This window comes from Ambystoma mexicanum, chromosome 12 (genome assembly GCF_040938575.1).
Source record: "Ambystoma mexicanum isolate Mex_15411 chromosome 12, UKY_AmexF1_1, whole genome shotgun sequence".
Classification (NCBI taxonomy): domain Eukaryota; kingdom Metazoa; phylum Chordata; class Amphibia; order Caudata; family Ambystomatidae; genus Ambystoma; species Ambystoma mexicanum.
Window position 1 is genome coordinate 557,225,426 of NC_090936.1, and position 24,370 is coordinate 557,249,795.

The 24,370-nt window shown below is 48.0% G+C and overlaps 1 protein-coding gene across 4 annotated transcripts in view; it reads left to right on the forward strand.

Moving 5' to 3' along the window:
- Nucleotides 1-24,370, forward strand: part of ZFP91 (ZFP91 zinc finger protein, atypical E3 ubiquitin ligase) — a 654,237-nt gene that overhangs the window by 258,576 nt on the left and 371,291 nt on the right. For all 4 annotated transcript variants that reach the window (XM_069628854.1, XM_069628855.1, XM_069628856.1 and 1 more), the window contains one exon: nucleotides 8,555-8,591. In XM_069628854.1, the coding sequence (XP_069484955.1) occupies nucleotides 8,555-8,591 (37 nt within the window). The remainder of the gene's footprint in view (nucleotides 1-8,554; nucleotides 8,592-24,370) is intronic.

The following is a 24,370-nucleotide window of genomic DNA, read 5'->3' on the forward strand; positions in this document are numbered from 1 at the left end:
GGGACGGTGAAGCACTCGACGAAGGACTATTAGAGAACGAGTGGACACCCCGCAAAACAAGAAGAGGGAGAAAAGGGCGAAAAAGACAGGATAGTGACAGAAGGGACCAGGATTGGTCCTCTCTCTCTGTTAAGCTCACCTTGTCTCCGTGGCGGCGTCGGGCGCTGGTGCGTGGAGTGTCTGCTACCCTGGGTTGAGGCGCTACACGTCCTATGTTCCCTGGACTGGCCTTGGGTCTACAGGTTATCGGTCCTTGTTCTGTCGAGAGAGGGGCGCCCGCTACCTTTGCAAACTACATTTCAAGGAACCTGGGATTGGTAACCCTAGGTCTCCTGGGGGCAACCAGACGTGGTCTCCCTCTCACTGTGCTTAGAGAGGCATCAGCTTCACTTCACTGATGATCCCCAACAAGGGTGAAACACGTGTATGGGGTTGCTGGTGGTACTCTCGTTCAGGTTGGAATTGCATTGCATTTCGGTGCTGGACTACCCCTGGGCAGGACAAAGACTGATATGCAAATGGATATTTCCCATCTGTGAAAGGCACAGTGAGTAAAAGCAGTGGCTGCGAACTCTCAAGTGGTTAATAACCACTGAACAGGTTATCAGGCCTTGTTCTGTCGAGAGAGGGGAGCCTGCTACCTTTGCAAACATGATATTAATCTAGGAAGAGATTTGCCCAGAATGCCTGGCATTTACTGTGTATGAATGGCCGCCCTACTCTTGGCAGCACATGCTCAAAGCACCCTACAAGCACAACCATTGTACCCGAGCATCTTCCTGTACGGTGTCGATCCTGCTGTGGTTGGTCACAGGAATACAGTGGAAGGTGTTCTGATTGGCTTCGGAATTCTTGTTCAGACAACAATTTCAGAAAGATGACTTGAAGGGAACCACAGAGATGTTACACCTTGAAGAAGAAGTGATACGCAAAGACATGATGATATTGTGTGGGACGGACAAAGACAATATGGAATGATGTATGGTGCTGTCCATCGACACCCAACAATAACAATTACAGGAGTACCGGATGAACAATTGTTCTCTGATGACGAAGAGGAAGGAGAAATGGTTTTTCAGAAACAGATACCTTGCCCGAGTCAAATAATGGAGAAACTGGTACCAATTTTAACACAGGTAGCAAGAAGAGAAAACCGACATACAGAAGATGCTCCCAAAAAAGTGCCAGAGAAGTTATGGACCAAGGGCCCCCACGATGTATGGGTACTGAAAGGGATCGGGCAGTCAAAATAAAACCGAGGGAGGGGGTGCTATTGCCCTGAGCAAAGCAATACCCATTGTCTAGAGAAGCAGATAAAGGGATATATTACACCTTGCACGTGTTATGGCAGCAGGGCATCATTCAGATATCTATCTTGCCAGGTAATACCCGATAAAGAAATCCAAAGGTGGGTCGTGGCGCTTTATTCAGGATTTGTACCCACTTAATGATGTGGTCGAGGCAGAATTTCCTGTAGTTCTGATCCCTGCCACAATATTGTGCAATATACCAACGAAGGCAAAATGCTCCACAGTAATTGACCTGATAAATGCCTTCTTTGCCATACCTCTGCACCCAGAGTCAAGATTCCTAACCACATTTACGTATAGCGGAACCAGATTCGAGCACACTCGTTTACCACAAGGCTATTGTGAGTCACCCAGCATTTTCAACAGTTTGATACAGAGGGACCTGTGCAACGTAGAAACACCAAGTACAGTCATCCAGTAGTTGATATGCAGTGAGACAGGAGTCTAGAGCAGATTCAGTACCCATTTTGACACTGCTTGTAGAGAGAGGCTACAATGTGGACAAAGCAAAATTACAGTATTGACCCGGAAGAAGCTGTGTACCTGTGGCAAATAATATCCATAGATGAGCGCAGGGTAATACCAGAAAGGGTACAGGCTATTCACTCAACAGCCCGCCGAGGTACAGTAAAGGAGATGCAGACATTCCTGGGACTATGCAATTACTGCAGAGCCTGAGTGTTTGATTACTCTTGGCACACCAAACCCTCATTACAGGGCCTTGAGGAAGCACGAAAAGAAAATCAGGAACTAAAATGGGCGTCTGAGATGGAAGAGAGTTTAACAGAATTGCAAGACCCACTAGCCAGCTCACCAGTGCTAGCCACCCTGAATTTCAGAGAGATTCTATTTGTTTTTTGCATTTAGATGGCTCAGTGATGGCTTTTCTCACACAAAAGAAGCCGCAGGAACATCCGCTATTGGCCTATTACAGTGGTCTTCTCGGCCCAGTGATGCAGGGACACTCTTTTGCAAACAAGCGCTTGCAGTTGCCACATTTGCAATAGATATCAGCAACTATAACCATGGGGTGCCCAGTAGTATTTTCACTATTCGCCATCCTAGAGAAATCCAAAAGCACATTGACAACACAAAGGGCATCAGGATATGGGGTGATCCTAAAAAACCCAGTCATTGAGGTGGTAAGGTCCTGAGTGGTCAACCCAGCCACATATAACCAACCCTATGCAGGAAGGGGACATGTATGCTGCACACATGGACAGAATGCCAGGGAACATACAGGTAAAGGAAGAAGGAACAGGAGGGGCTGACATGGTCGATATTGATGGGTCATCCAGTATTGACCCAGAGACGGGAAAACGACCTATTGGTGTGGCAGTAGGGTTCTATAAAAATGGGAAATATGTATTAGTATCCCAGCAACAGCTACCTTCACATTATTCAACACAGGCAGCAGAGCCAGTGGCAATCATAAGAGCACTAAACCTGATGGATGGCCATTCAGCTATCTTCTTTTCCTACTCGGCCTATGTCACATCAAGCATACATTCAGGATTGGCTTAATGGGAAATGATGGGGTTCAAAAGGAGTGATTGGTTCCTGTGTAACATGCAGAATTGCTCAAGCAACTGTTTGAGGCCCTAAAAGTAAGAGTGGAAAAGACCATAATAAAATCTGCCACCCACACAGGTAGGCAAGACAGAATTTGACTGGGGAACGAAATAGCTGCCAGAGCAGCAAAAGAAGCAGCATATCAGCCTGAGGGAAGTATTAGAAGATATCCTGAGGAAGAGGAACAAGTACCACTCATGGCGCCACAAAGGAAAGTGGGTGGGGCGGAAGAAAGAGGAGAGTTTTAACACCATCCTCATTGTCCAAATAGAATTACAAGGAGAGGTACTGAAAGAGGAAAAGAATTTATGGATAAGGATGGGATGCTCACTTTCTCTTACCAACCTGATTGATGACGAAATAGCATAGGGAAGCAGGTGATGCCCAGACATTTAAGTGTAGCATTAGAACAGCTGCACTTTTACCATCAAAAGAAAGTATAGTGGCTGAAATGGATGAAGGATGGTATGTGCCAAAGAGTGGTTGAGTTTATGGGAAACTGCATGATTTGCCAACAATTGCTGTGTGGTCACACCTTGAAGATGCTGAAGGAACCATACCTCGACCGGAAGGGCCCTTCTGGCACTTGCATATCAACTATGTCGACATGTAAGAAAGATGTGCCTCCTCTATGTCCTTCATTGTGGTCATCTCTCCATTCTCATGTTGACTTGAGATTGGACCCTGTGCAAAGAATGACGCAAGATCCGCCTCAGAATTCTTATTGAGGGAAATGTTCCCAAGATGGGGGAGGTGTGTGTAGAGCTACGGTTGAACAATTGCCAGCACTTTGGCAACAACCTTTTTTAGGAAATAAAGCGTCTACTAGGGATAAAACATGAGCTTTGCGAAGTGTACCGGCGACAAGCGAATGGGATTGCTGAGAGGCTCAAGGGCTTATTAAAGGAGCACTTGGCCACACTAACATCTACCCTATGCCAAAACTGGTTTTCTGCCTCCCTCTTGCTCTTTTTGCTCTAAGAAACTCACCCGGTGCAGATCATCACCTGACTGCAGGACAATTGTAATGGGTAGGAGGATTCATACGCCTGTCCCTCCTACCTGTTCAATTTCAGATGCTAACCCTAGCTCAGAAATCCTTGTTGATGAAACGGTACCTAATTGAGATGACCAATGTGCTCCGCTACATCTACCACCAGGTTCAGCAACCAACATGTCGGCCGACCAACGTAGATGAGAACAAGCGAACACATCAGGTGGAGGACTTTCCGCAAGCACAGCCACTCTATCCTGGTGATCGAATTCTGGTCCAAAATACAGTAAGAAAGTGGTAAGAACCCAGGTCTTGTGGTCCCTAAGAGGTAATCTAGCCACGCAGCAGTGAAGATCAAATAATGACGTGCATGGATTCTTTCAGACGTGCACAGAGACCAGGAGCACACCGGAAAGAGAGCATCACCTGATGGGGAGTATTTATGAACTTACCTTAACATTATGTATGACCACAAGGCTCTTTGAAAGGGCCCCAATTGAAAGAGGAGAGGGGCACAAAGAAATTGGGGGGGAAATGGGGTAAAACAAAAAGTGATTTAAACATAATAGGCATTTGGTTGCTTTGTGTTTCTTTTTTCTCTTCTCCTGATCTGGTTTTCAATACATAGGAGCTACACGAGCAAGGGGCACAGAAAGGAAAGCCGGTACCTGTGATCCTTAAAAGGATATTCTGCAAGACCTATGCCGGGTATGATGTGCCATGGTACAACACCAGGCCCTTGATTCAAATACAGGGTTCGGTGCTGTACAATGGCAGATGGGGAATTGGGATGGGTACAGTGTCAAGCAGGAGGGCTTGTGGGGGTTTGAAAGTAATGTGGTGAGAAAGATGGATGCAGGGTGAAGGAAAATATTAAACGATAATATCCATGCTTTAATTTGGATAGATGAAAAACATTGTCCAGTATACATAAAACCATTTGCACAGTACTCTGTGTTTCAGAGCAAATAGGACATTGGTGCTGGGGATGAACACCGGCTGCAAGAGGACAATGGGTATTGCTCTGCTGCACAAGGGGACATCGTTGATGAAGGACTTTTGGGCATGTGGAACCAAAAACATATATCCAGCTGCCACCAGCCTGGAAAGGTGTATGTGCACTGGTGACTTTCCACAGCCCTGCTTTGGTTGTGGCTCGTGCAGATTTGATACCGTTCCGACAAACCATCAATGCAGGAAAAGAAAGCACCAAGGATAACTAGGAGGAAGAGGTTGAGTAATTATCTATCGGCAGAATCCGGTAAGAGTTTGGAGGACCTTCTGCCCCATCTCTAAGATTGTTCAACAAGGCATCCATGTTTTTCACATCTCCTGCTACCTGGAGTGCAGACTGCAGCCAATACAAAATGACTGCAGATAACCAGGTATGAGTTGCTCGAGTTGGCTAATATGACAAAATGGATTGAACGTGGTCCTGGAAGAACTCAGTTTCTTGATGGCTCTCCAGAACAGATCTGTTTTGGACCTCATGACTGCAATGGAAGGGGGGGGTGCCGCACAATGAGCAGCACCTGTTGCATGGAAATTCCAACTTATGGTGAAGCAAATGGCTGTCGACCAAATTAAAGCAATACACGAGAAAATGACAAGAGGCTCAGGATGTTACATCGAGCACCTGGCTGGATGCACGTATTGCTTCGGTGCCCAACTGGCTGGCAGCAATCTTTAAAATAACTGTCCTGCTGTATGTCGCAATCTGTGTTGGTCGGTTGGTCATCGGTTGGTGTAAGTGCCATCAGCATAGGGGACACCATATGACATCAGGGAATGAAATTAAGATTGGTTAAGTAGGAGCTAAAAGCAGCTCCTTGATATTCGGCATTAACCAGTGACTAGGAGTTACATAACGTTCTGCAAACCTAAACTTCCAGATAAGATTGAAATGTATCAATTTGTCCATAATGTTTATTTTTCAGATTGCTGAAATGCACATTGTTAAATTCACATAGGTGTGTTTGTTTGGCATCAGTTGCTTTGGGGAGCTAAAAGTAGCCCCTAGTAGCAGCTTGGGGTCAAGCTAACCAGGGTCTTCTAGGATACAAGGAGCGAAAGGGTTCCCAGCTCCCCTCAATTGTGAACCCTGCACACTGAATACATTTGAGTTTCACAAAGTATTCGGTGAGGAACTGCCCAGTTTGAATGAGCGATTATGGTAATGTGGAACTAATATTCACGGCACCCGAGCAGGATCTAGAATTGTGGGGAGAATGTTCACCTGATGGGACAAAATCAACATTTTCAGAAAATATGTAGAATGGGACATAAACGGGGTCATGGTTGTGTGGGTACACAAGGAGAAAGGTAAGTAAATGAAGGGTAAAGAGACTTCGATCAAAAAGATCGATCGAAGGGGGTAAATGTTCTAAAGGTGCTAATTCAGCACCTTGTAGAGGGCGTACCTACCTCCTTCAAAAATAAGGAAGGGGGCGACTATGCACATCTTGTGGGAAAACACCAAAGGTACTGTCCTTCTGTGAATAAAAGGCCTCACAGGGAAAGGCAAGCAAGGATGTGTAGTGCGTGTACAAATGGCCCAAGGGACCGTATATAAACAGTGAAAGAATGAGGAAAAACACATTGTCAATACACACATTTGAGTAAACCCTGGGAGCAGGCCCAACCAGGGAAAACCCAATCTGAAACATGTGACCCTCTCACCAGGAGCCTGGGAGGAGGGAGACTGAGCACAAGTTGATATGATATATTTTGTATTTATACCATGCGTATACACAAGTGTTTTAAGGTGCGAAGAGGCAGGGGAGGGGAACGGGGGGGACAAGACAACGATCTTACTAGTCCCAGTTACATTGAGAACGTGCTAGTTTGGGGGAGGCGGGAAGGAGGAGCAAGTGTAAGACATAAGATCAGACATTGAAAACAAAAAGTGCGGCTAGCCGGTGGCAGTGAAGGGTTAAGTGCAGTGAAACAGTATTAGATAAGTGGGTTGTAGTGTTGCAGATACAGCCCAGAGTGCAGGTATGCAACTGGGAGGACAGGTACCTGGGTCTGTGGTTCAGAAGGTAGCCAAGTAAACCAGTGCAATATCAGACCGGAGATCAGCAGGGAAGAAGAAAAGAGAAGGCAGAAGCAAAGGGGAAAGTCTTGTGCTGCTTACGTAACCAGAGAGGGTTCTGCTCAAGTTTCAGAGAGGCAAGTTTCAAGTTGCTAGTCTCCCGGTCGAATCGAAGCAGCTGGAATAGCAAAAGGTGACATAATTATAGGGCAGTCTGCCAATCCAGCAGTCTCATAGGGTAGACAGGGGAAATGGACCTGAGCCAGTGTACTAGTCACATGGCCGCCCGTGCCCATCGGCAGGTGGTTGTGGGAAAAGGACATCGGAGAAAGTGGCATTCCTGGGGAAAAAATCAATCGGATAAGTTACTATGTTGCAGGGAAGTGGCCAGCCTTCGAAGCATCCAATGGATGTGTATTAAAGTTCTGTCGGCCAGCACAAATGTTATTTTACTAGTTAGTAATTGTTCTGGGGTGCTGAGAAACGATGCAGTGCCACGTGGGGAGGTGACATGCTGGGTGACAAACTGTTTGGTCCAATTGCTTTTCAAAAACATATGTCTTAGCACTAAGGATATGACGCACACTAGCCAATGAAATTGCTGGGTAAACGTTGAGAATGAGAACATGTCGTATTGCAAATGTTTCAATGACTTCATCTATTGTGTTTTATGGTATAAAACTAATAACCATGGTGCACTCAGATGCCAGCTCTTTTCAGTCGAACTCGTTCCACTGTTCTGTTTGATTTGTGCTTGCCCGGCTGTAATGAACAGCGCTACTTCTTGCTGTTGCGTGTTCCTTTTTGAGTACGTGATTTCTATGGTATGAATGGAGGACCCCAGAGTACAATTGTTGAGAAAATGTTCCAGTCATTTATTCCATATGCTCATGTGCTTGCACCATTTGCCAGATATTGGTAATACACGAATAGTTACCCTCACTATTTGCTAGCTATTGTCATCCTTCACATGACATTTCCAAGGTATGTTCAGGTGCCCACATCATATTGCAGGCTTTGCCATTGGATACCTGGGATTGGGTGGTGAAACCGGTTTCCTTTGTTTTTGTCAAATTGTGCAAAACTTCTGCTGTTGATGGCTTCTTCTCAGTAGACGCTGGCACACTGCTAACTTATATTGCATGGGAAGGCTTTTGATATGTTTAATTTTTTCTCATTGTTCTCCATAGAAAAATTAGGAAAGGCTTGTATTTGTGATCAAAGGAAAATTATTAGTGCCAAATACTATGGGACAATCCTCAAAACATAAATAATTTGTTTGAAAGATTACTTGTTCAAAATATAACCTTCTTTCTACAGTGGAATAGTAGCATGGTGATATATTGGTTTATGCAGTTGTTTGATAAAGGGGCGGTTTGAGATTGATCGAACGTGTAATTTTGAAAACGTCCTCCATATTTTGATGTTTATAGTAGCTAGAAAAATGCTAATCATGTGCTTGACTGACTTCTTGAAACTCCTATCCATGCTCTGCGAGATCTGGACATGCTGACAAATCCTTCATCCGGGTTAAAAACTAGCCGTGTGATTGTATCTCCACCTATTTATTCCTTTCATTGTTTAAGCACTGCTAACTGCAAATGACAAACACTAACAGTAGTACTCTATTTTTATTTTTACTAGACATCAAAGAAACAAACCTTTCAGCCATCGGAATCAGGTAGGAGCAATCCATTTGTATGTGTATGGGCGCTGGGGCAACAGTGTTTGTGGTGACTTCTACATAGTGGGGAATAAGCTTAAAAAAGTGCAGGCTCTTGGCTAATCTTTCTTTTTAGATAATTAGTCCTGATGCTGTGTTTGAAGAGATTATTTCCTGTCAGATACTTGTTCTTTTGGCCAGAAATTAGATTTACTCCTGCTGTTCTCATTGTCTACTCTCCATACAAAGTGAGGATAATTCTACAAATGAGACATGATAGCTCTTGTTTATGCAACTTCATATCCTGTTCAGAAGTGGTCTGCCCACCCAAGTATTTGTGATTTTATATTGCTTTAGAGGCCACCATTCACCCCTTGTTTACATTTCGTGGTAAACATCATGCTTCATTATTCTGGCTCTCAAAAATCTTCCTACTTCTTCTGTACCACTCTGTCCTGAGTTCGGGAATGGAGATGGGAGATGGGAGAAGCATTTTTAAATATTGATCTTATGGAAGTGCTAGTTTGACATTCACAATGTGCTTTTTGCTCACAAGTTTTTTTCGGTTAGGGTAGACTTTACAAACTGACATTTGTTACTGAAAATTGGAGTACACCGGGGAAGCAGTTTCTAAGTTGCAAAACATTTGGGCTGATGGTTCCTTATTGTGCTTCTTGTAAGCAAGAGCTGTAATGAGGTAGGAAAAAAGAACACCAAAGTGCATTATATAGAATTTGTGGGCGGTATCTAGATGCAAACATGGCAAGCAAGGATCCACTCAGTGTCTATTTTGCCCCTTCTCAATTGTGCAATGTCAGGTTTAATTTTTCAACTAGGAGAGAGAGGTTGAATAATGTTTCAAAGTCTTCAAGAGAGCTTGCAGTCCACTCACTGTGTTGATGGAAGTAATAGCTACCAGCAAAGAAGTCATATGGGTGTGGACTCCAAGACTAGCTTTGTGCATTGGCTAATATTGAAGGCCCATCTGGAAGTTGGATTAGCAGTGCGGTAAAGTCTTTTTACCCCTTCCATAAAAGCCTTGATTACAGGTATTTTCCACCAGGAAACCTTGCTTTCAGAGGTAGTGTAAGCAGAAAGAGCAGCAAGGTGAACCTTTAGCGAGTTAAGAGTCCTGAGTCAAATGACAGATTTTTCACTTAACAATGGCTGGTATTTGGTTTATGTGCCTCTTTAAGAATGTCGAGGAAGCCGAAGATGCCCGAACTCTGACCTCAGGATCCAAGCTGCTAAGTTGAGAGTTTGAGGCATGGGTGCGGTGTTGCCCTCTGATCTTGGTACTGCAAGGGGCAATTTAGTTTCACTGGTAGGCAAAGTGACATCCTAATTGGATTTGAGAACCATGGCTGATGAGCCCACATTCGTGCTATTAGGATCTTTGTAACCTGTTCTTGGTGCATCTTGTGAATTACCCTGCTGAGTAGAGGAGTTGGGAGAAAAGATTAAGCAAATCTTCCTGCCCATTTGATCCAGAGACCGTTCCATTTTGGGGTATGCCTGGAGTAGTAATCTCTGCATTGTGCATTCTCCTGTGTTACAAAGAGGTCGATGTCTGAATGCCCCATTCTGCCAAGACATTGCGCAAAATGTGAGCTTGTAAATGCCACTCGTGTTCTACGTGTAATTGAATGCTTCTGCTGAGCATGTCCACAAGAAGATTGTGTTCCCCTGGAACATGTTGAGACGGGAGGAACACGTTTGAGTGGCACTTCCAAATGCTTTGACACAGTTTGGACAGCACTGGAGAGTGTGTCCCCTCCCCGCCCGTCTATGTAAAACATGGCCGTGGTGCTGTCTGTCAGGACTAGAATGGTTTTTCCCTGTAGTTGTTGGAGAACTTTTTTTTAGGGCTTTGGACACTGCTGGATGTTCTAACAGGTTGCTATGTTTGTTTGCCACTGATACTGACCATGTGCCGTGCGCTGTGTGGTGGGGAAGATGTGTTCCTCACAAGTATGCATCTGCTGAGAGTGGCCTCTAGTGCTGGAGTGGTGAAAGAATTCCCCTTTTCACAAGGTTCTCCCTTGTACATCAATGCAGTGAAAGTACGAGGGCTTTTGAGACAACTGCTAGATTGTCGAAAATGACTGCTTGCTTGACACCATTCGCTCGAGAGCCACTTGCATCGGGTGCATGTGCAGACGGGTGTTTGGCACCAGGAAAATGCGGGAAGCGATCATTCCTATCAGCCACATGACTTTCCGTATGGTTATCGGACGACCGGCTACATATTGAGGGATTTTGAACAACTTGTTTTGGACCCTCTCGTTGGAGAGTCATTTGTTGATAGGGGAGCCTATGACAGCTGCATTCCTACCTCTTCCTTTTCCGTGGCGAAAACCTTGTTGTGGAGTGGTCTGATAGGTGCTTGTTGAACCTTGAGTGGAGCACCAGAGTGAACATCCTGTGGTGTAGGAGAACTGTGTAGGTCTGGAAAAGGACTGCCCTTGGAAAGGACTGACTGGTGTTGTATACCTCGCACTGCAGGTAAGGTTTGTTGGAAATTTTAATTACTTTAGAGTATCTCTTTCTTCGCAGTCTCGAGATCTTCGACAATTATCTTTCCAAACAAAGCAGGCAGATTCCTCCTATTGGTTTGTTAATAAGGGAAACCTGCATCTCTGGTTTGAACCCAGAGTTGGGTAACCATGCATGGCGCTTGAGTAGATTTCCTTCAGCCAAGACTCGGCCAGCTGTCTCGGTGGAGTCTAAAGTGCTTTTAAAAAAATATTTTGGGTGACATGTCTGCCCTCCTGAACAATAGTGAGCAATTGCAACTTGGCTGACTTAGGAACACTTGTCAAGGCTCTCTTGTACAAGACCCCATTGAACGTCACTGAAGCTGGCAAGCAAAGTAGTGTTTGCAATATGGTCGGTATAGGCTGCTGACGTTGTGATTCTTTTGCCTAAGGCATACCAATACTTGTCAAGAGGAGTTGCAGCTGAAGACTGTGGCACTCCCACATGCTTCCTGTTTGTAGTAACAACCGAAGAATCGGGAACAGAGTGTGCCCGAATGTATAGGGGATACAAGGGGGCAGGCCTAAACACCTTTTTAACCCCTGGGTTGACTGCTTGTGTTTGGGAAGGCGTAAGCAAAGAAGGGACAATCCACTTTTTGATTGTTGAGTAGTAGGATCGCTTGACTCGGTGGACTTTTCTCTTTAAGGATATCTTCAACAAAGTCAGGGTCAGGTGCAGCCTCCTGAGTGTCTTAAAAGATTCTGCTGCTTTTTTCAGAATATTATTAAACAGCTGCTGATCATCAATGGGGTATGCGTTTCGGGACATTGTCTGGCTCCGCCTCATGAGAGGGTGTTGAAGCCATGTGTCTGGGTCCTGGGCAGGAAGATCCTGGCCATAAACCCCTTTGGTCTGGGACATAATATAAGTCCTCAGCCTAATCATATTGATCATCGAGGAAAAATATCACCTGAAGTATCACTGTGTTTAGGTATAGGGTGAGGTCGTTTGAAAAAACAGAGGGCTGAAGTCTAGGTGACTTAAAAGGCCCAGGTTCTTCATCTAATGGAAGAGATCTTTTTGTGAATCTGTCTGAAAAAGAAATGCATTCAGACATCTTCCCCATGGTCTGTTCAAACCTTTCCGTGGTCCAGGAACCTGTAATGGGAGTTTCAGGGAGTGGAAAAACAAACTCCTCTTGAACAGGACTTGGGTGACCCTTTAAGCACTGAGGCAAGGTGGAAAAGGCCTGTACATAACCTTGTGATCATGCAGGAGGGGAAGCCTGGGTCCTAGTATTGTGGGAGTCGGTTTGCTTCAGTTTCATAGACAATTTCTCCCTTAATTGTGGGTGAGTTTTACTTGTAGACTTGTCCGAATAGTCCTCAAAGGTTTTGGAGGAGCACCATGAGAAGTCGAAGACTTTGAACCAACGGGCCGGGGTACTAATAGTAATTAGCCCCTCGCTGGGTGGGGTGGGGCAATACCACTTCAGGTAATGTCTCTGGGCCTGTGTTTTTGCTTCGCTTTGGCCTGTAACTATGGAAGGGACGTATTGCTTAGTTACTTCTTAGATACACATTCTATGACTGATTCCCCAGGTGGGTCAAGCAGTGTTAACACATCTTTTTGACAAGTTCTGCCACCATCCCACCACCATCTCCTGTTACTGCTCGCTAGTCTATGCACAGCATGTTATTCTAAGCAGATTCACAAACATCAGAAGACCTACATTACTTAACGTAATCGTATTGCTGGTGCTTGTATCTGATTAGATTCACATGCACCCTCCCATCCTGCCCGCTTAGAGTTGAAGGAACATAGACATCTTCTCCAGCATGGGGTCTGGCATGGATTCACATGCTCATGAATATTCCCCGTCGTCAGGCTGGGAATCCTCGGTAAAAAAAATCAGTATCAGTTTCGTTTCTGATCTGTCTTTCGTAGTAGTAACCAATCACTGATCTCTGCGTCATTGTCACGCTCACCTGATTCCCACGGGGGCGCAGGTCTGGCTTCGAGTGCTGATGCTTCTTCAAAGGTGAAGCGCAGGACTCTGAAGATGGACAGGAAGGGCCCCTCTACTCTGGCTTTTCTGGTTCGCAGGAATATTCCCCTGTGCGTGAAAAGGGAGTATTACCTACTGACGGAATAATGCTCAAGCCTCCCACTCCCTTCCAACCCTCCACGATACCCTTCCACGATTCCCCGTGAAGTCTCACCTTAGGGTCTGGAAGGATGAGTTCTCCATCCTGCTTCTGATGCAGGGGCGCGTTGAAACCCAGTTACTTCACTGGATTGAGGTTTGATGGGAGTTCAAAATAAGCTTGACTATTCAGGTGAGGAGCTGTAAGAGTTCTGTTGCAAGTTCAAAAGTTCAAGCTTGATAATAATGTTCATTGTCTTATTGCAGCAAGCGCTAATGGTTATGTCTTTTTCCCCTTAGGGGCGGGGGTTCGGAATGCCGGAGATATGGCGCCGACCCGAAGTGAAACGTGCAGTTCCAGTAAATGACAGGTAAGTTCTGGATGAGCGTTCAGGTAATGTCTTTGCATTCGCTCATTCAAAGTTTTTGTCTTTTTTCCCCATAGGGGCCGGGGTCCGGAATGCCAGGAAGCGGCAGGACCCGAAATGAAATGGGATGACCCAACAGGTAAGTCTTAGAAGGAAACTGAGCCTTTCCTATTCCCTTCCTTCTCTCACCTTGTTTTCTTGTCTTTTTCTCTCTAGGCTCTGAGAAGTGGGTGCGGATCCGGATGATCGCTGCTGAAGATGGAGGCACCCAGGAAAGGTGAGTGAAATGCAGCGCTGCAGCGATCGAAGCGAAATGCTTTTAAAATGATGTCTTCCCTTTCAGGATCGTTGGTGTGATGTCTCCGTGATGCAGTTTTAGCTGGTAAGGTCTTCTTTCTCTCCAATTCTCTCTTATCTCCCTTTGCAGGCGACCCAGGATGCTGACAGGCGTGGCTGAAGTCCAGATGCAGGGGCTGACACAGTGAGCGTCCAGCTGCGAGGAGCATAACAACGCGAAGCGTGAGTTGCTGATCGGGCGTGGTTTAAATGGCTTTGGAAGAAGTTCCAGGTATGTATCCTTCCACCGATCAGGTATGTATCCTTCCCCGACCACACCCAGGTGGAAAGTAGTCCCACAGGTAAAGTAGTTCCATTCATGCTTCAAGAGGGTCTGGATGTAGCAGCATGGTCTGCATCAGGTAAGTGCACATTAAAACACTTGAACACATGTCTAGCTTTATGAGCCTGGCGCCTAAGGCGCCAGGACTGTGTCCAAAGGGCCCCAGCTTGGGCCCGCTGGCACTTCCCTGGGGGGAATGATGCATGCCTCTGGGGTTGCTGGGTCGGACCTGGCTCCTTGGAGGTAGGCATCATGACAGTCATACTGACCACAGCCAATGACTGCCCTCTACCTAAGCCCCGCCTCTGGCAGCCATCTTCAGATTTTTACCGCACGTTCAAGTGTTGGGAGCCCTCGTGCTCAGCTCTTGAGCTTTTACTGCGTGTTTCGCGCTTTTTCAGGTGAATTTGCACATTTTTTCGGTTAATCGAGCCTCAAGCTCCACCGTTTCTACTCCCGTTAACGGCTACCCGTTATGGGATTTTCCTATGCCCCTCAAGGGTGAAGATTTCGTCGAATCAACTTCTTGGAGGATTCCAGAAGATTCGCGGCCTACTTCGAGATGGCCCAGGACGCGAGTTCGTCACCCGGACCCAAGCTGTTTCGCAGCTGCCCTGGATGCGGGCTGTAGAATGTGTTTAAGGAAGACGAACATTCGCGATGCCTCTACTGTCTTCATGGGGACAAGACTCATGTAGAGAAGGGCTGCCAGTTCTGCAAAAATTTGTCGGAGCGGACCATGAGGGACCGTCGATCCCGTCTTGCCAGCTGGTTGGAGAAGGGCTCAACGGGTGAGAAGTAGAAAGGGTCCGAGCGGGCTTCTAAGTCGCTGTGCGGGCGCCCCGGCGACGGGGGCCCAACACCAGGCCAAGCGCTGCGAGTCCGCTGGCTCCGGGAGCGCCGAAAGGTGGGGCCCTTCGGTCGCCAGGCAGGGCGCGCCTTCCCCGGCACCGTCAACCACGAGCCAGCGCTCCGGTTCAGGGAAGAGGAAGTCCGAGACCCCGGGTAAGCTTCGGGAGAAGCCCCGTCCGATCTCGGAAGAGGGGGAGCGAGGCGTCGCCCCTCCCCCTAAGGAGAAGGCCCGGGACGCACCTAAGGTGGTGAAGGCCCATACCCAGCAGGCAAAGGCCTCTAGCGAGGCGATTGCGGCGACTCTGGCCAAGCCGGCAGAGACCCCGCCAGCGGAGACTGCCTCCGGGACTAGAGTTTCCCTGCCGCCAAGGAGGGAATCCTCTTTTCAGCCCATCGTCATGGCCACCATGATGGAAGAAGCGAGGGGGGGCACGGTAGCCTCCTCGAGCTCGGACTCAGCCTCGGAGGAGGAACTGACCGAGGCCGTGAGGAACCTCGAAGTCCAATTCGAGAAGGTTCGATCCCGTAAGGAAGATCCTCGGGAGATAACCGAGGAAGATGGCGAGGAAGAGCAGCCTTCCCTTCCGGCGCAGCCGGAACCTAGGCCTCAGGATGGCTCGGCGGCCATTTTGTCTGCGATCCAGTTCTTATGCTCTGAGATAAGGACGAGATTCCCACGGCCCAGGCCGGAGGACCCGCAACCTGGCCCGTCGGGAAGTCCTCAGAACAAACGACGGAGGACCCAACCCTCTCCTCCACTCGCCCCCGTAAGGCCTACAGTTCCCTCCTCATCCTCCCACGAGTCGGGAGATGACGGTGCGATGGGCTTGACGACGGAACAGGTCTCCCGTCGCACGGATCTCGCCGCCCGACGAGATTGGCTCATTCCACACCATGATCGCCAGGGCGTCCGAATTGTTCCAGCTCTGCCCGGAAACCGCTCCCCTGTGCCTCAGGGCCCAGCCAACGCCAGACTTGGTCGTCTCGGCGGCGGCGAAGAAGAAAAAGCGGCGGGGTCAGGAGCCTCGACGTTGAATTCCCCGCCGGACGGTGAGGGAAAGAAGTTGGACGCCATGGGGTGGCGGGTCATTTCGTCGGCGGCGACGACGATCAAAGCGGCCAACGCCCTGGCGATCGTGCCCCGTTACGACAGGGAGCTCTGGTTTAAGCTGGCCCCCATATTGGACTTCCTACCGGACGACAAGAGGTCCGAGGCCCTGGAAATACTTCAAGAAGGCGAGGTGGTGTCGGACCACGCCATAACGGTGGCAACCGATATTGCCGATACCGGGTTCCGCCAGCTGGGCAACGGTGTTTGCCTACGACGACGGGGTTGGCTCCGGGCGACCAGACCAGGGTGTTAGACATGCCGTTCGACGGCAGCAACTTGTTCGGGAAGGCGGTGGACGAATCCCTCCAAGCCATAAAGACGGACACGGAGACGGCCCGCGCCCTAGGAGCCCGACAGCCCTTTCGGAGCTCCGGAGGAAGACAGGGTGCCTCCAAGGGATCCAGCGGTGGCTCGTCCTTCCGCCAGGCGGCACGCTCCTCGTCTCAGGAGGCCTACAGGGGTCGCGGCAAGCAGGGAGCGCCTCGCCGCCGTCACCAAGGTGGCCAGGGCGGCAAGGCCACCACCTCCAAGCAGGACTGAACCGGCCGTGGTCTCGGGCCCCCACCGAAGCACCCCGGCGGGAGGCCGGCTGACGAATTTCATCGGCATGTGGAAGTCAATCTCCACCGACCTTTGGGTGCTGGATACCCTGGCAAGAGGACACTCTATCGAATTCCTGAAGAAGTGCCCTCACGTTCCACCTGTGGCCAGGAAGGAAAATCACATCCCGCAACTGCTGTTGGAAGTACAGGCGATGCTCAGGAAAGGAGCCATCAAGCTTGTCCCGAAGAGGCTCCGGGGTGTACTCAAGGTACTTCCTCGTCAGGAAGAAGACGGGCGGCTGGCACCCCATCCTGGACCTTCGTCGTTTGAACAAATACATCAGGTCACAAAAGTTCAGGATGGTCACCCTCCAGCACGTACTGGGACAGCTGGAGGAAGGTGACTTTCTATCGTCGTTGGACCTGGAGGATGCATACTTCCACGTTCCCATCCTCAAAAGTCACTGAAAGTTCCTCAGGTTCGTCGTCCAGGGACGCCACTACCAATTCAGAGCACTGCCGTTCGGATTGAAGTCGGCCCCCAGGGTCTTTACCAAGTGCCTAGCACCTGTGGCGGCGCGGCTGCGCCTGCAGGGGATTCACGTCTACCCCTACCTGGACGACTGGCTCATCCGCTCAAGGACGAGGAAACTCGCCGTCGAACACACTGAGAAGACCGTCCAGCTACTCACAGACCTGGGATTCGCCATAAACTACCCAAAGTCCCACCTGGTGCCGTTGCAGGTGGCCCTGTTTCTGGGAGCGAAGCTCGATACAGTGAGGCGCCTGGCGGCACCGTCGGAAGAACGGACGAAGACCATTCTAGGCAAAGTGCAGCGCCTGCTAGCCACGGACGGGGCCAGGGTGAGGTCCATCAAGTCCCTCTTGATGGACCTCACCCTGGGGATGATGTCCTCTTGCATCTACCTGGTGCGCCTCTGCAGACTACGGATGCGCCCTCTTCAAGAATTTCTCGACGCCCGTTGGATGCAGGCGACGGGCACCTTCGAAGACAGGGTCCCCCTCAACGAGGTGTTCCGGCGGGCGTTTCAGTGGTGGGGCGTTCGAGTGCACCTTACGGCAGGCAAGGACTTTCAGACGCCGGCGTACCAGGAGACGGTGACGACGGACGCCTCCCTGGAAGATTGGGGTGCCCACACCGGAGATCTCCACGCAAGAGGCCTCTGGCTCCCGGAGGAGAGGCTCCTGCACATCAACTTCCTGGAACTCGGAGCCGTGTTCTGGGCTCTCAAATCGTTCCTCCCGTCGCTCAAGGGCAAGGTGGTGCGTATCTTCACGGACAACACCACGACAATGTTTTACATACGGAAGCAGGGAGGCATCAGATCCCCAGCCCGATCCAAGGAGGCACAGGATCTGTGGCACTGGGCAGTTGCCCAGGGGATGTTCCTGGTTCCCTTCCACCTGGCAGGAGAAAGAAACACCATCGCCGACTCGCTCAGCAGGGAGCTGCGCGCGTGTCATGAGTGGGAACTGCGCCAGGATCAGGTGGATCAACTCTTCCGACGATGGGGCAAACCCCAAATCGACCTGTTCGCAACAGCGACGAACTCGAAGTGCAAGAGGTTCGCCAGCAGGTTTCCCCAGCCGAGAAGCATGGGCGATGCATTCTCGTTCCACTGGGACGGCCTATACCTGTATGTGTTCCCTCCGTTGCTGCTTCAACTGATCAACCAGCTCAAGAGGTCCCGGTGCAGGATGATCCTCATCGCACCGGCGTGGCCGAGGCAGATCTGGTTCCCGGACCTTCTGGACTTGTCAATGTCCCCTCCCATCAAGCTGTCAGCGGACGCGGACCTTCTCTCCAGAGAAGGAGGCGCCATCTTCCACCACGACCTGGCATCGCTGAACCTGCAGGCTTGGCTCCTGCAGCGCTAGAGTTTGGAGGCTACGATATACCAGCCGATTGCAGAGAAGTTCTTGCAAAGGCCAGGGCGTCCGGTGCCGAGCACAGAAGATCAATCCCCTACGGATTACGGCCCCTCAAGTGCTGCCGTACCTGCTATCGCTGGCAAAGGCTGGGCTAGCCCATGCCTCCATTAAGATTCATCTGGCGGCGATCTCCAGATATACCAGAACCACAGGACGGACGTCCCTGTGGTCCCATCGACTGGTAAAAGAGTTAATGAAAGGACTGTTCCGGTCGTTCCCGCCGGTGAAGGCCCCGGCCCCGGCGTGGGAACTTAACGTGGTGCTGACCAGGCTCATGGGGCCCCCATTCGAGCCGATGCACTCCGCACCGATGAAGTTTGTGTCGTGGAAGACTGCGTTCCTGGTGGCCATTACCTCCGCACGACGAGTGGGAGAGATCCAGGCCCTATCCTGCAAAGCACCATACTTCACTTTCCATGCCTCGAGGGTGGTGCTTAGGACGCACCCCTCCTTTATGCCCAAGGTGCCGTCGGACTTCCATCTTAACGAGCCTCTGGTGTTACCGGTTTTCTTCCCGTCTCCTTCGTCGCCGGGCCGAGAGGACTTTGCACTCGCTGGTTGTGGCTAGAGCGCTGAAGTTCTACGTGGACCGCACGAAGAGTTTCCGGAGGACATCACAGCTGTTTGTGAACTTTGGACCTGTGAATCAAGGGAAGACTCTCTCAAAGTCTTCTATTTCCAGATGGCTCTCCGGCTGCATCATGCACTGCCACCGGTTGGCTAACCGACCGCTGCCAGGCCGTCCGAGAGCCCATTCGACCAGAGCGATCGCTGCTACTACGGCGTTCTTATCTGGTGTGCCCCTGCTGGACATCTGCAGGGCGGCTACGTGGAGGTCGACGCACACCTTCACGAGATTCTACTGCGTCGATCGGGATTCCAGGGAGGAGTCCAGGGTCGGCCAAGCAGTGCTGCGCAACCTGTTCGCTTAAGGTGAGCCTGGTGAGGAGGTAAGAGATGCTTACTGTTGAGTTTTTTGTATTGCTTAATGTTGAGCCTTTTGCCACCCCCCGTGGTTGTGCATGTGTGTACTGCTATTTATTCTTATATTCATGAGCATGTGAATCCATGCCAGACCCCATGCTGGAGAAGGAACAAGTTTCTTACCTGTAACTGTTGTTCTCCAGCATGGGTCTGGCATGGATTCACATGCGAACCCTCCCGCCTCTGCGGCTCTTCCCTTGGTCATACTGCCACTTCACATGCTACCAAATCTGAAGATGGCTGCCAGAGGCGGGGCTTAGGTAGAGGGCAGTCATTGGCTGTGGTCAGTATGACGCAGAGATCAGTGATTGGTTACTACTACGAAAGACACATCAGAAACGAAGCTGATACTGATTTTTCTTTACCGAGGATTCCCAGCCTGACGACGGGGAATATTCATGAGCATGTGAATCCATGCCAGACCCATGCTGGAGAACAACAGTTACAGGTAAGTAACTTGTTCCTTACACCTTTACTATCCTTCTGTACTCACTCATGCATTCTCTTCAGGCTCCCTCATGGCAGAACAAAAACTGGGGTGACCTTGGCGCTAGAGATCATGGGTACACTACATGTCCCAGTAGGGATAGTGTTAGACATGCCCAGGTTGACATCCCTTTTCGAACATCGTAAAATAAGATGCAATACTTTGTGATTACTACTAGATGTTGGACTATATGCATAGCGTGTGAATCTAAGCAGATACAAGCACCAGAAATAAGATTGCAGTAAGTAATGTATGTCATTCTGTGCTACTAAGGGAAAATGTACAAGTGCCAGAGGCGAATAATATAGGCGAACGGCAACTAACACAACCTTGTAACTTGGGGTACCATGATCAAAGCCCTCTGCCGAAGATCGTCGTCTGGGCCTATTATGGTTTTGCTTAAACCCAGCTTTTAATTAGAGGAAAAATGAGCAATTATCAACTGGAAGTGTGCATAGTGACAATGTTTAAAAGACACAATTCTGATGTTAAAGGATTACGTTCCCTGCTTTCATGGTGGCGGATCTAGGCATGCAGATTATGAAAGTGCAAGAATGGCTGTACTCTTTGATATATACAAAGAATAAGAATAAAAACGGCTAGGATTAAAGCATCATGCCTAGCATAATATTTAAAATTGCTTCCTTGGGGGCAGCAATATCCGCATTAATGTCTTCGAATTAGGCTTTTATCCCCCTGAGTCCAGTGTAAATGCTATATCAATCAAAGGAACATTAAGTCTGAGATATTTGCACAGGGCATGCTCAATTAGGAAAAGTCAAGTGGACACAGTGAAAACCACCAGATTACTGATAATAGATTTGCATAAGGGTAAAGCATCCTTAACGTGTTGCACTGAACTTCTGTAGTAATGGCTTGAGATATCATGCCCTCACTCCCTTGTACAGAGAGGAACTGAGATGTATCTCCTATTTCCATCTCCAGTGATTGCAAATGCTGAATCATGGTGCACATCTTATCAAAACTGTCTGAACTCTGATTCTTCCCATCTATTATCGTTGACAAATAATATTCCAATCGTACTGGCTGTTCCTTCACTTAACTTAACAATACACTGAGATCTTCCATCTCACAATGCCCTGGCACCACCACTATGCGCATAGTCCTGGGCAAATTTAGCAAGTAAGTAGCTAAACTTCCGTTACAACAAGATCTCTTCGTGCTGTCATCACTGTGATTCTTCTGCATTGCTTAGACTAATAAATGATTTTGGAAATAATGTTGTTGCTGCTTTAAGTAAAAAGAACCGAGTGACAATATACATTCGGTTAGAAACATGTGAAGGCTCTGGATACAATACAGTTGGTTTTTCAGTTACAGTAGTAGGTATGTTAGTGGTTCTATGCTTTTTCTAAGGTTAGGGCCTCGCTGTGGGCTCTTACCATTTGGAGTCAGATCTTTGATAGTCTTCCTCACTAATCCAATTCGGTAGAGCCTCACAGGGAGATGGGACTAAAACTACTTCACATTCGTCTGGTCATGGTATAAATCCCAACTACAGGTCCACCCCTCCACCCAGCATTCCCGCGATCCATTTATCGAGACTGGACTATGCCAACTCCCTCTACCTCGGGGCCCAAGCATACCACCTCATTAAACTACAAAGAGCACAAAATGCTGCAGCCAAATTGCTTCTAGCACTTGGCCCAAGAGACCACACCTCTCCAGCTCTCGGAACTCTCCACTGGCTTCCGGTTGGACGAAGGGTGACTTTCAAAACCTTATGCATCTCCCACCGAGCAGTGAATAAAACCGGCTCTCTATACCTACAGGACAAGCGAAAACCCTAGCACCCACCGCACACTCTAACATCAAGCTCCGCCCTCCTTTTAGTGACACCAACTCAGTCAGGTTAGGAGGATCATCATTCTCAGCCTTGGCCCCCACTCTATGGAACTCACTTCAACCCCACATTCGACATACCAAAGACCACCTGTCATTCCGCAAAATACTGAAAACATGGCTCTTCTTTTTCTCGATTACTTTTGGAGCTGCGGTCCACATGGACAAGTTCAAAGTCCATATTAAATGGTACTCTGATGGACTTTAGGAAGGGCCCAGAGTATAAGCGATGCTATTTGGGTGTTACTTACACTTATGCTTGACACCCTACGTGACCCAGATTCTAACCTATATATGCGTTTCGTGGGCTTTAGTTCCGCGTTTGATACTGTGGAAAGGGAAAGACTGTGGCTGTGGTGTGGATTCCTTGTTGCTGTACTTTATCAAGCTGCTACACACTGACACTGTGGTAAGGGTGAGGCTGTCACTGGACGGCTCACTTAAGAGACCTTTGCACACCAATGTTGATCTAAAGCAGGGCTGCGTCCTTGTGCCTTTGCTATACAGTTTCTATGTGGCAGATCTTGCCTCTGCTTTAGAAGCCGTTCACAAGTATCCACTGATCTATGGAGGCAAGAAGAAACATTGCATTACTTTTGCGCATAGTACTATTATTTTCGATCGCACACCAATGGGCCTCCAGCGCTTGCTTGATGCCCTGGTGACGTACGCTGATTTAAACAGTCTGCGTGTAAATTTAAGAAAATATAGGAAAAACAAAGATCATGACCACAGGCAAAGGGGCGCACAAGGGGAAGCGGTTCACCTGGCGATTTGGATGCATAAAACAAGTTGAGACCTATAAATATCTAGGCATGCATATATTGCATGGATAAAATGGTTATCACTGAAAAATGTGATTGACAGGCAAGGAGGAAGATCCACAGAGGCAAAACTAGCGGCTTACAGGACATCTGTAGTGCCAGGGATCTTGTATGCCTTGGAAACTCTGCTCCGGGGCTCAGTAATTTGGTTTAAAAACTTGTGGGTAAACTTTTAAGATCTTGCCGGCTCTCCCGAACTCTGTACCGGTCGAAGTCATGCAATTGGAACTTGGACTGCCTTCTTTAAACATACTTTGGACATTGGCAGTCTGCAAATTATGGGGGTTAATATACTTTAGTGACATGGGAAAGGGGAGACTATTGAATCTAAGCGCCACGGACAGTGCTGTGCGTGCAGTGTATGGTTTCTAGATATGCAGAACATGCTGCTAAAGCATTGTTAATATAGGCATGAAGGGATTGCCGGATTCTCTGGGAGAGGTTTATGCGATGGACTTGGAAAGGAAATCGAAGGAGCATGATCGCATTCAATCTCGCAAATAAGCGGAAATATCATCTTTGCTCCACTCAGGGAATAAATAGAAGAACCCCAAGTAGTTATTTGGTCCAAGCTTGTTACCCCAAACTGGTTCCGTTGTATTCTCTGTTTGCGCCTTGAAATTTTGCCCGTTTATGTAAACACAGGGGCTTGGACTGGTCTTAAAACGAGTGAGCGTTTATGCCGCTTATGCAATCTGACCGTTGAAATGAGGCACTTGCTCATGCAATGCAGTAAACTTCAGGCCCTATATGAGAAAGGATATCACGCAACTATGTATTATAGATCACACCAGTTGTGGAGTACCATTTATGACCAAAGATTTTGCCCAGGACTGGTGCCGCATTTCACATCTGGAAAAAGATGGGACATTTTATAAGGTTCACGCTCAAAATGTTATTGGTGCGCTATAGTTTGGGAAAATACTGAACATTGTTTGTCAAAAAGGTCTTTGTGCAAACTAATTGGTCTTTTGTTACCACCAAACGAATCTAGTTTTCTTCATTTCTTGGTGATGTATTTTACTAATGATTTAAATGAAATGTTTTAACTGATAAATCGAATTGTTTTAACTTGATTGTATAATTGTTTTTTTATGTTTTGTAAAGTGTAAAGGTCATATTTGACCATAGACACTTAATAAAATAAAAAAGTTATAGTGAACAGGGGGCTCTTGGAGTTTAGCCAAACCCAATCAAGGTAAGCGTGGAGAGTGGTCAAGGCTAAGCCTCATGAGAGGTGAGTGGGGCCAGGAGTCCACAAAGTGAAATACACAATGATTCTACTTAGAGAGGTAAGTACAAAAAATACCCTATTGTAGGCCCAAAAACACACACAAATGAATTGAGCAGGTTATATTATCACACAACACTATAAATATAAAACATATATACAGTCAGTTAATGCAATGTATACAGGTCACCATATACCTGAAGGAAAGATAAATACTTTAATTGCATTAACAGTTCACAGATACAGAAGCCCTAAATTGAATGGGATCTTGTGCCCAAAAGTTCACAAAGTACATTTAGAAATTGGGACAAAGTTATGGCATTTTCCTGTGGGTGT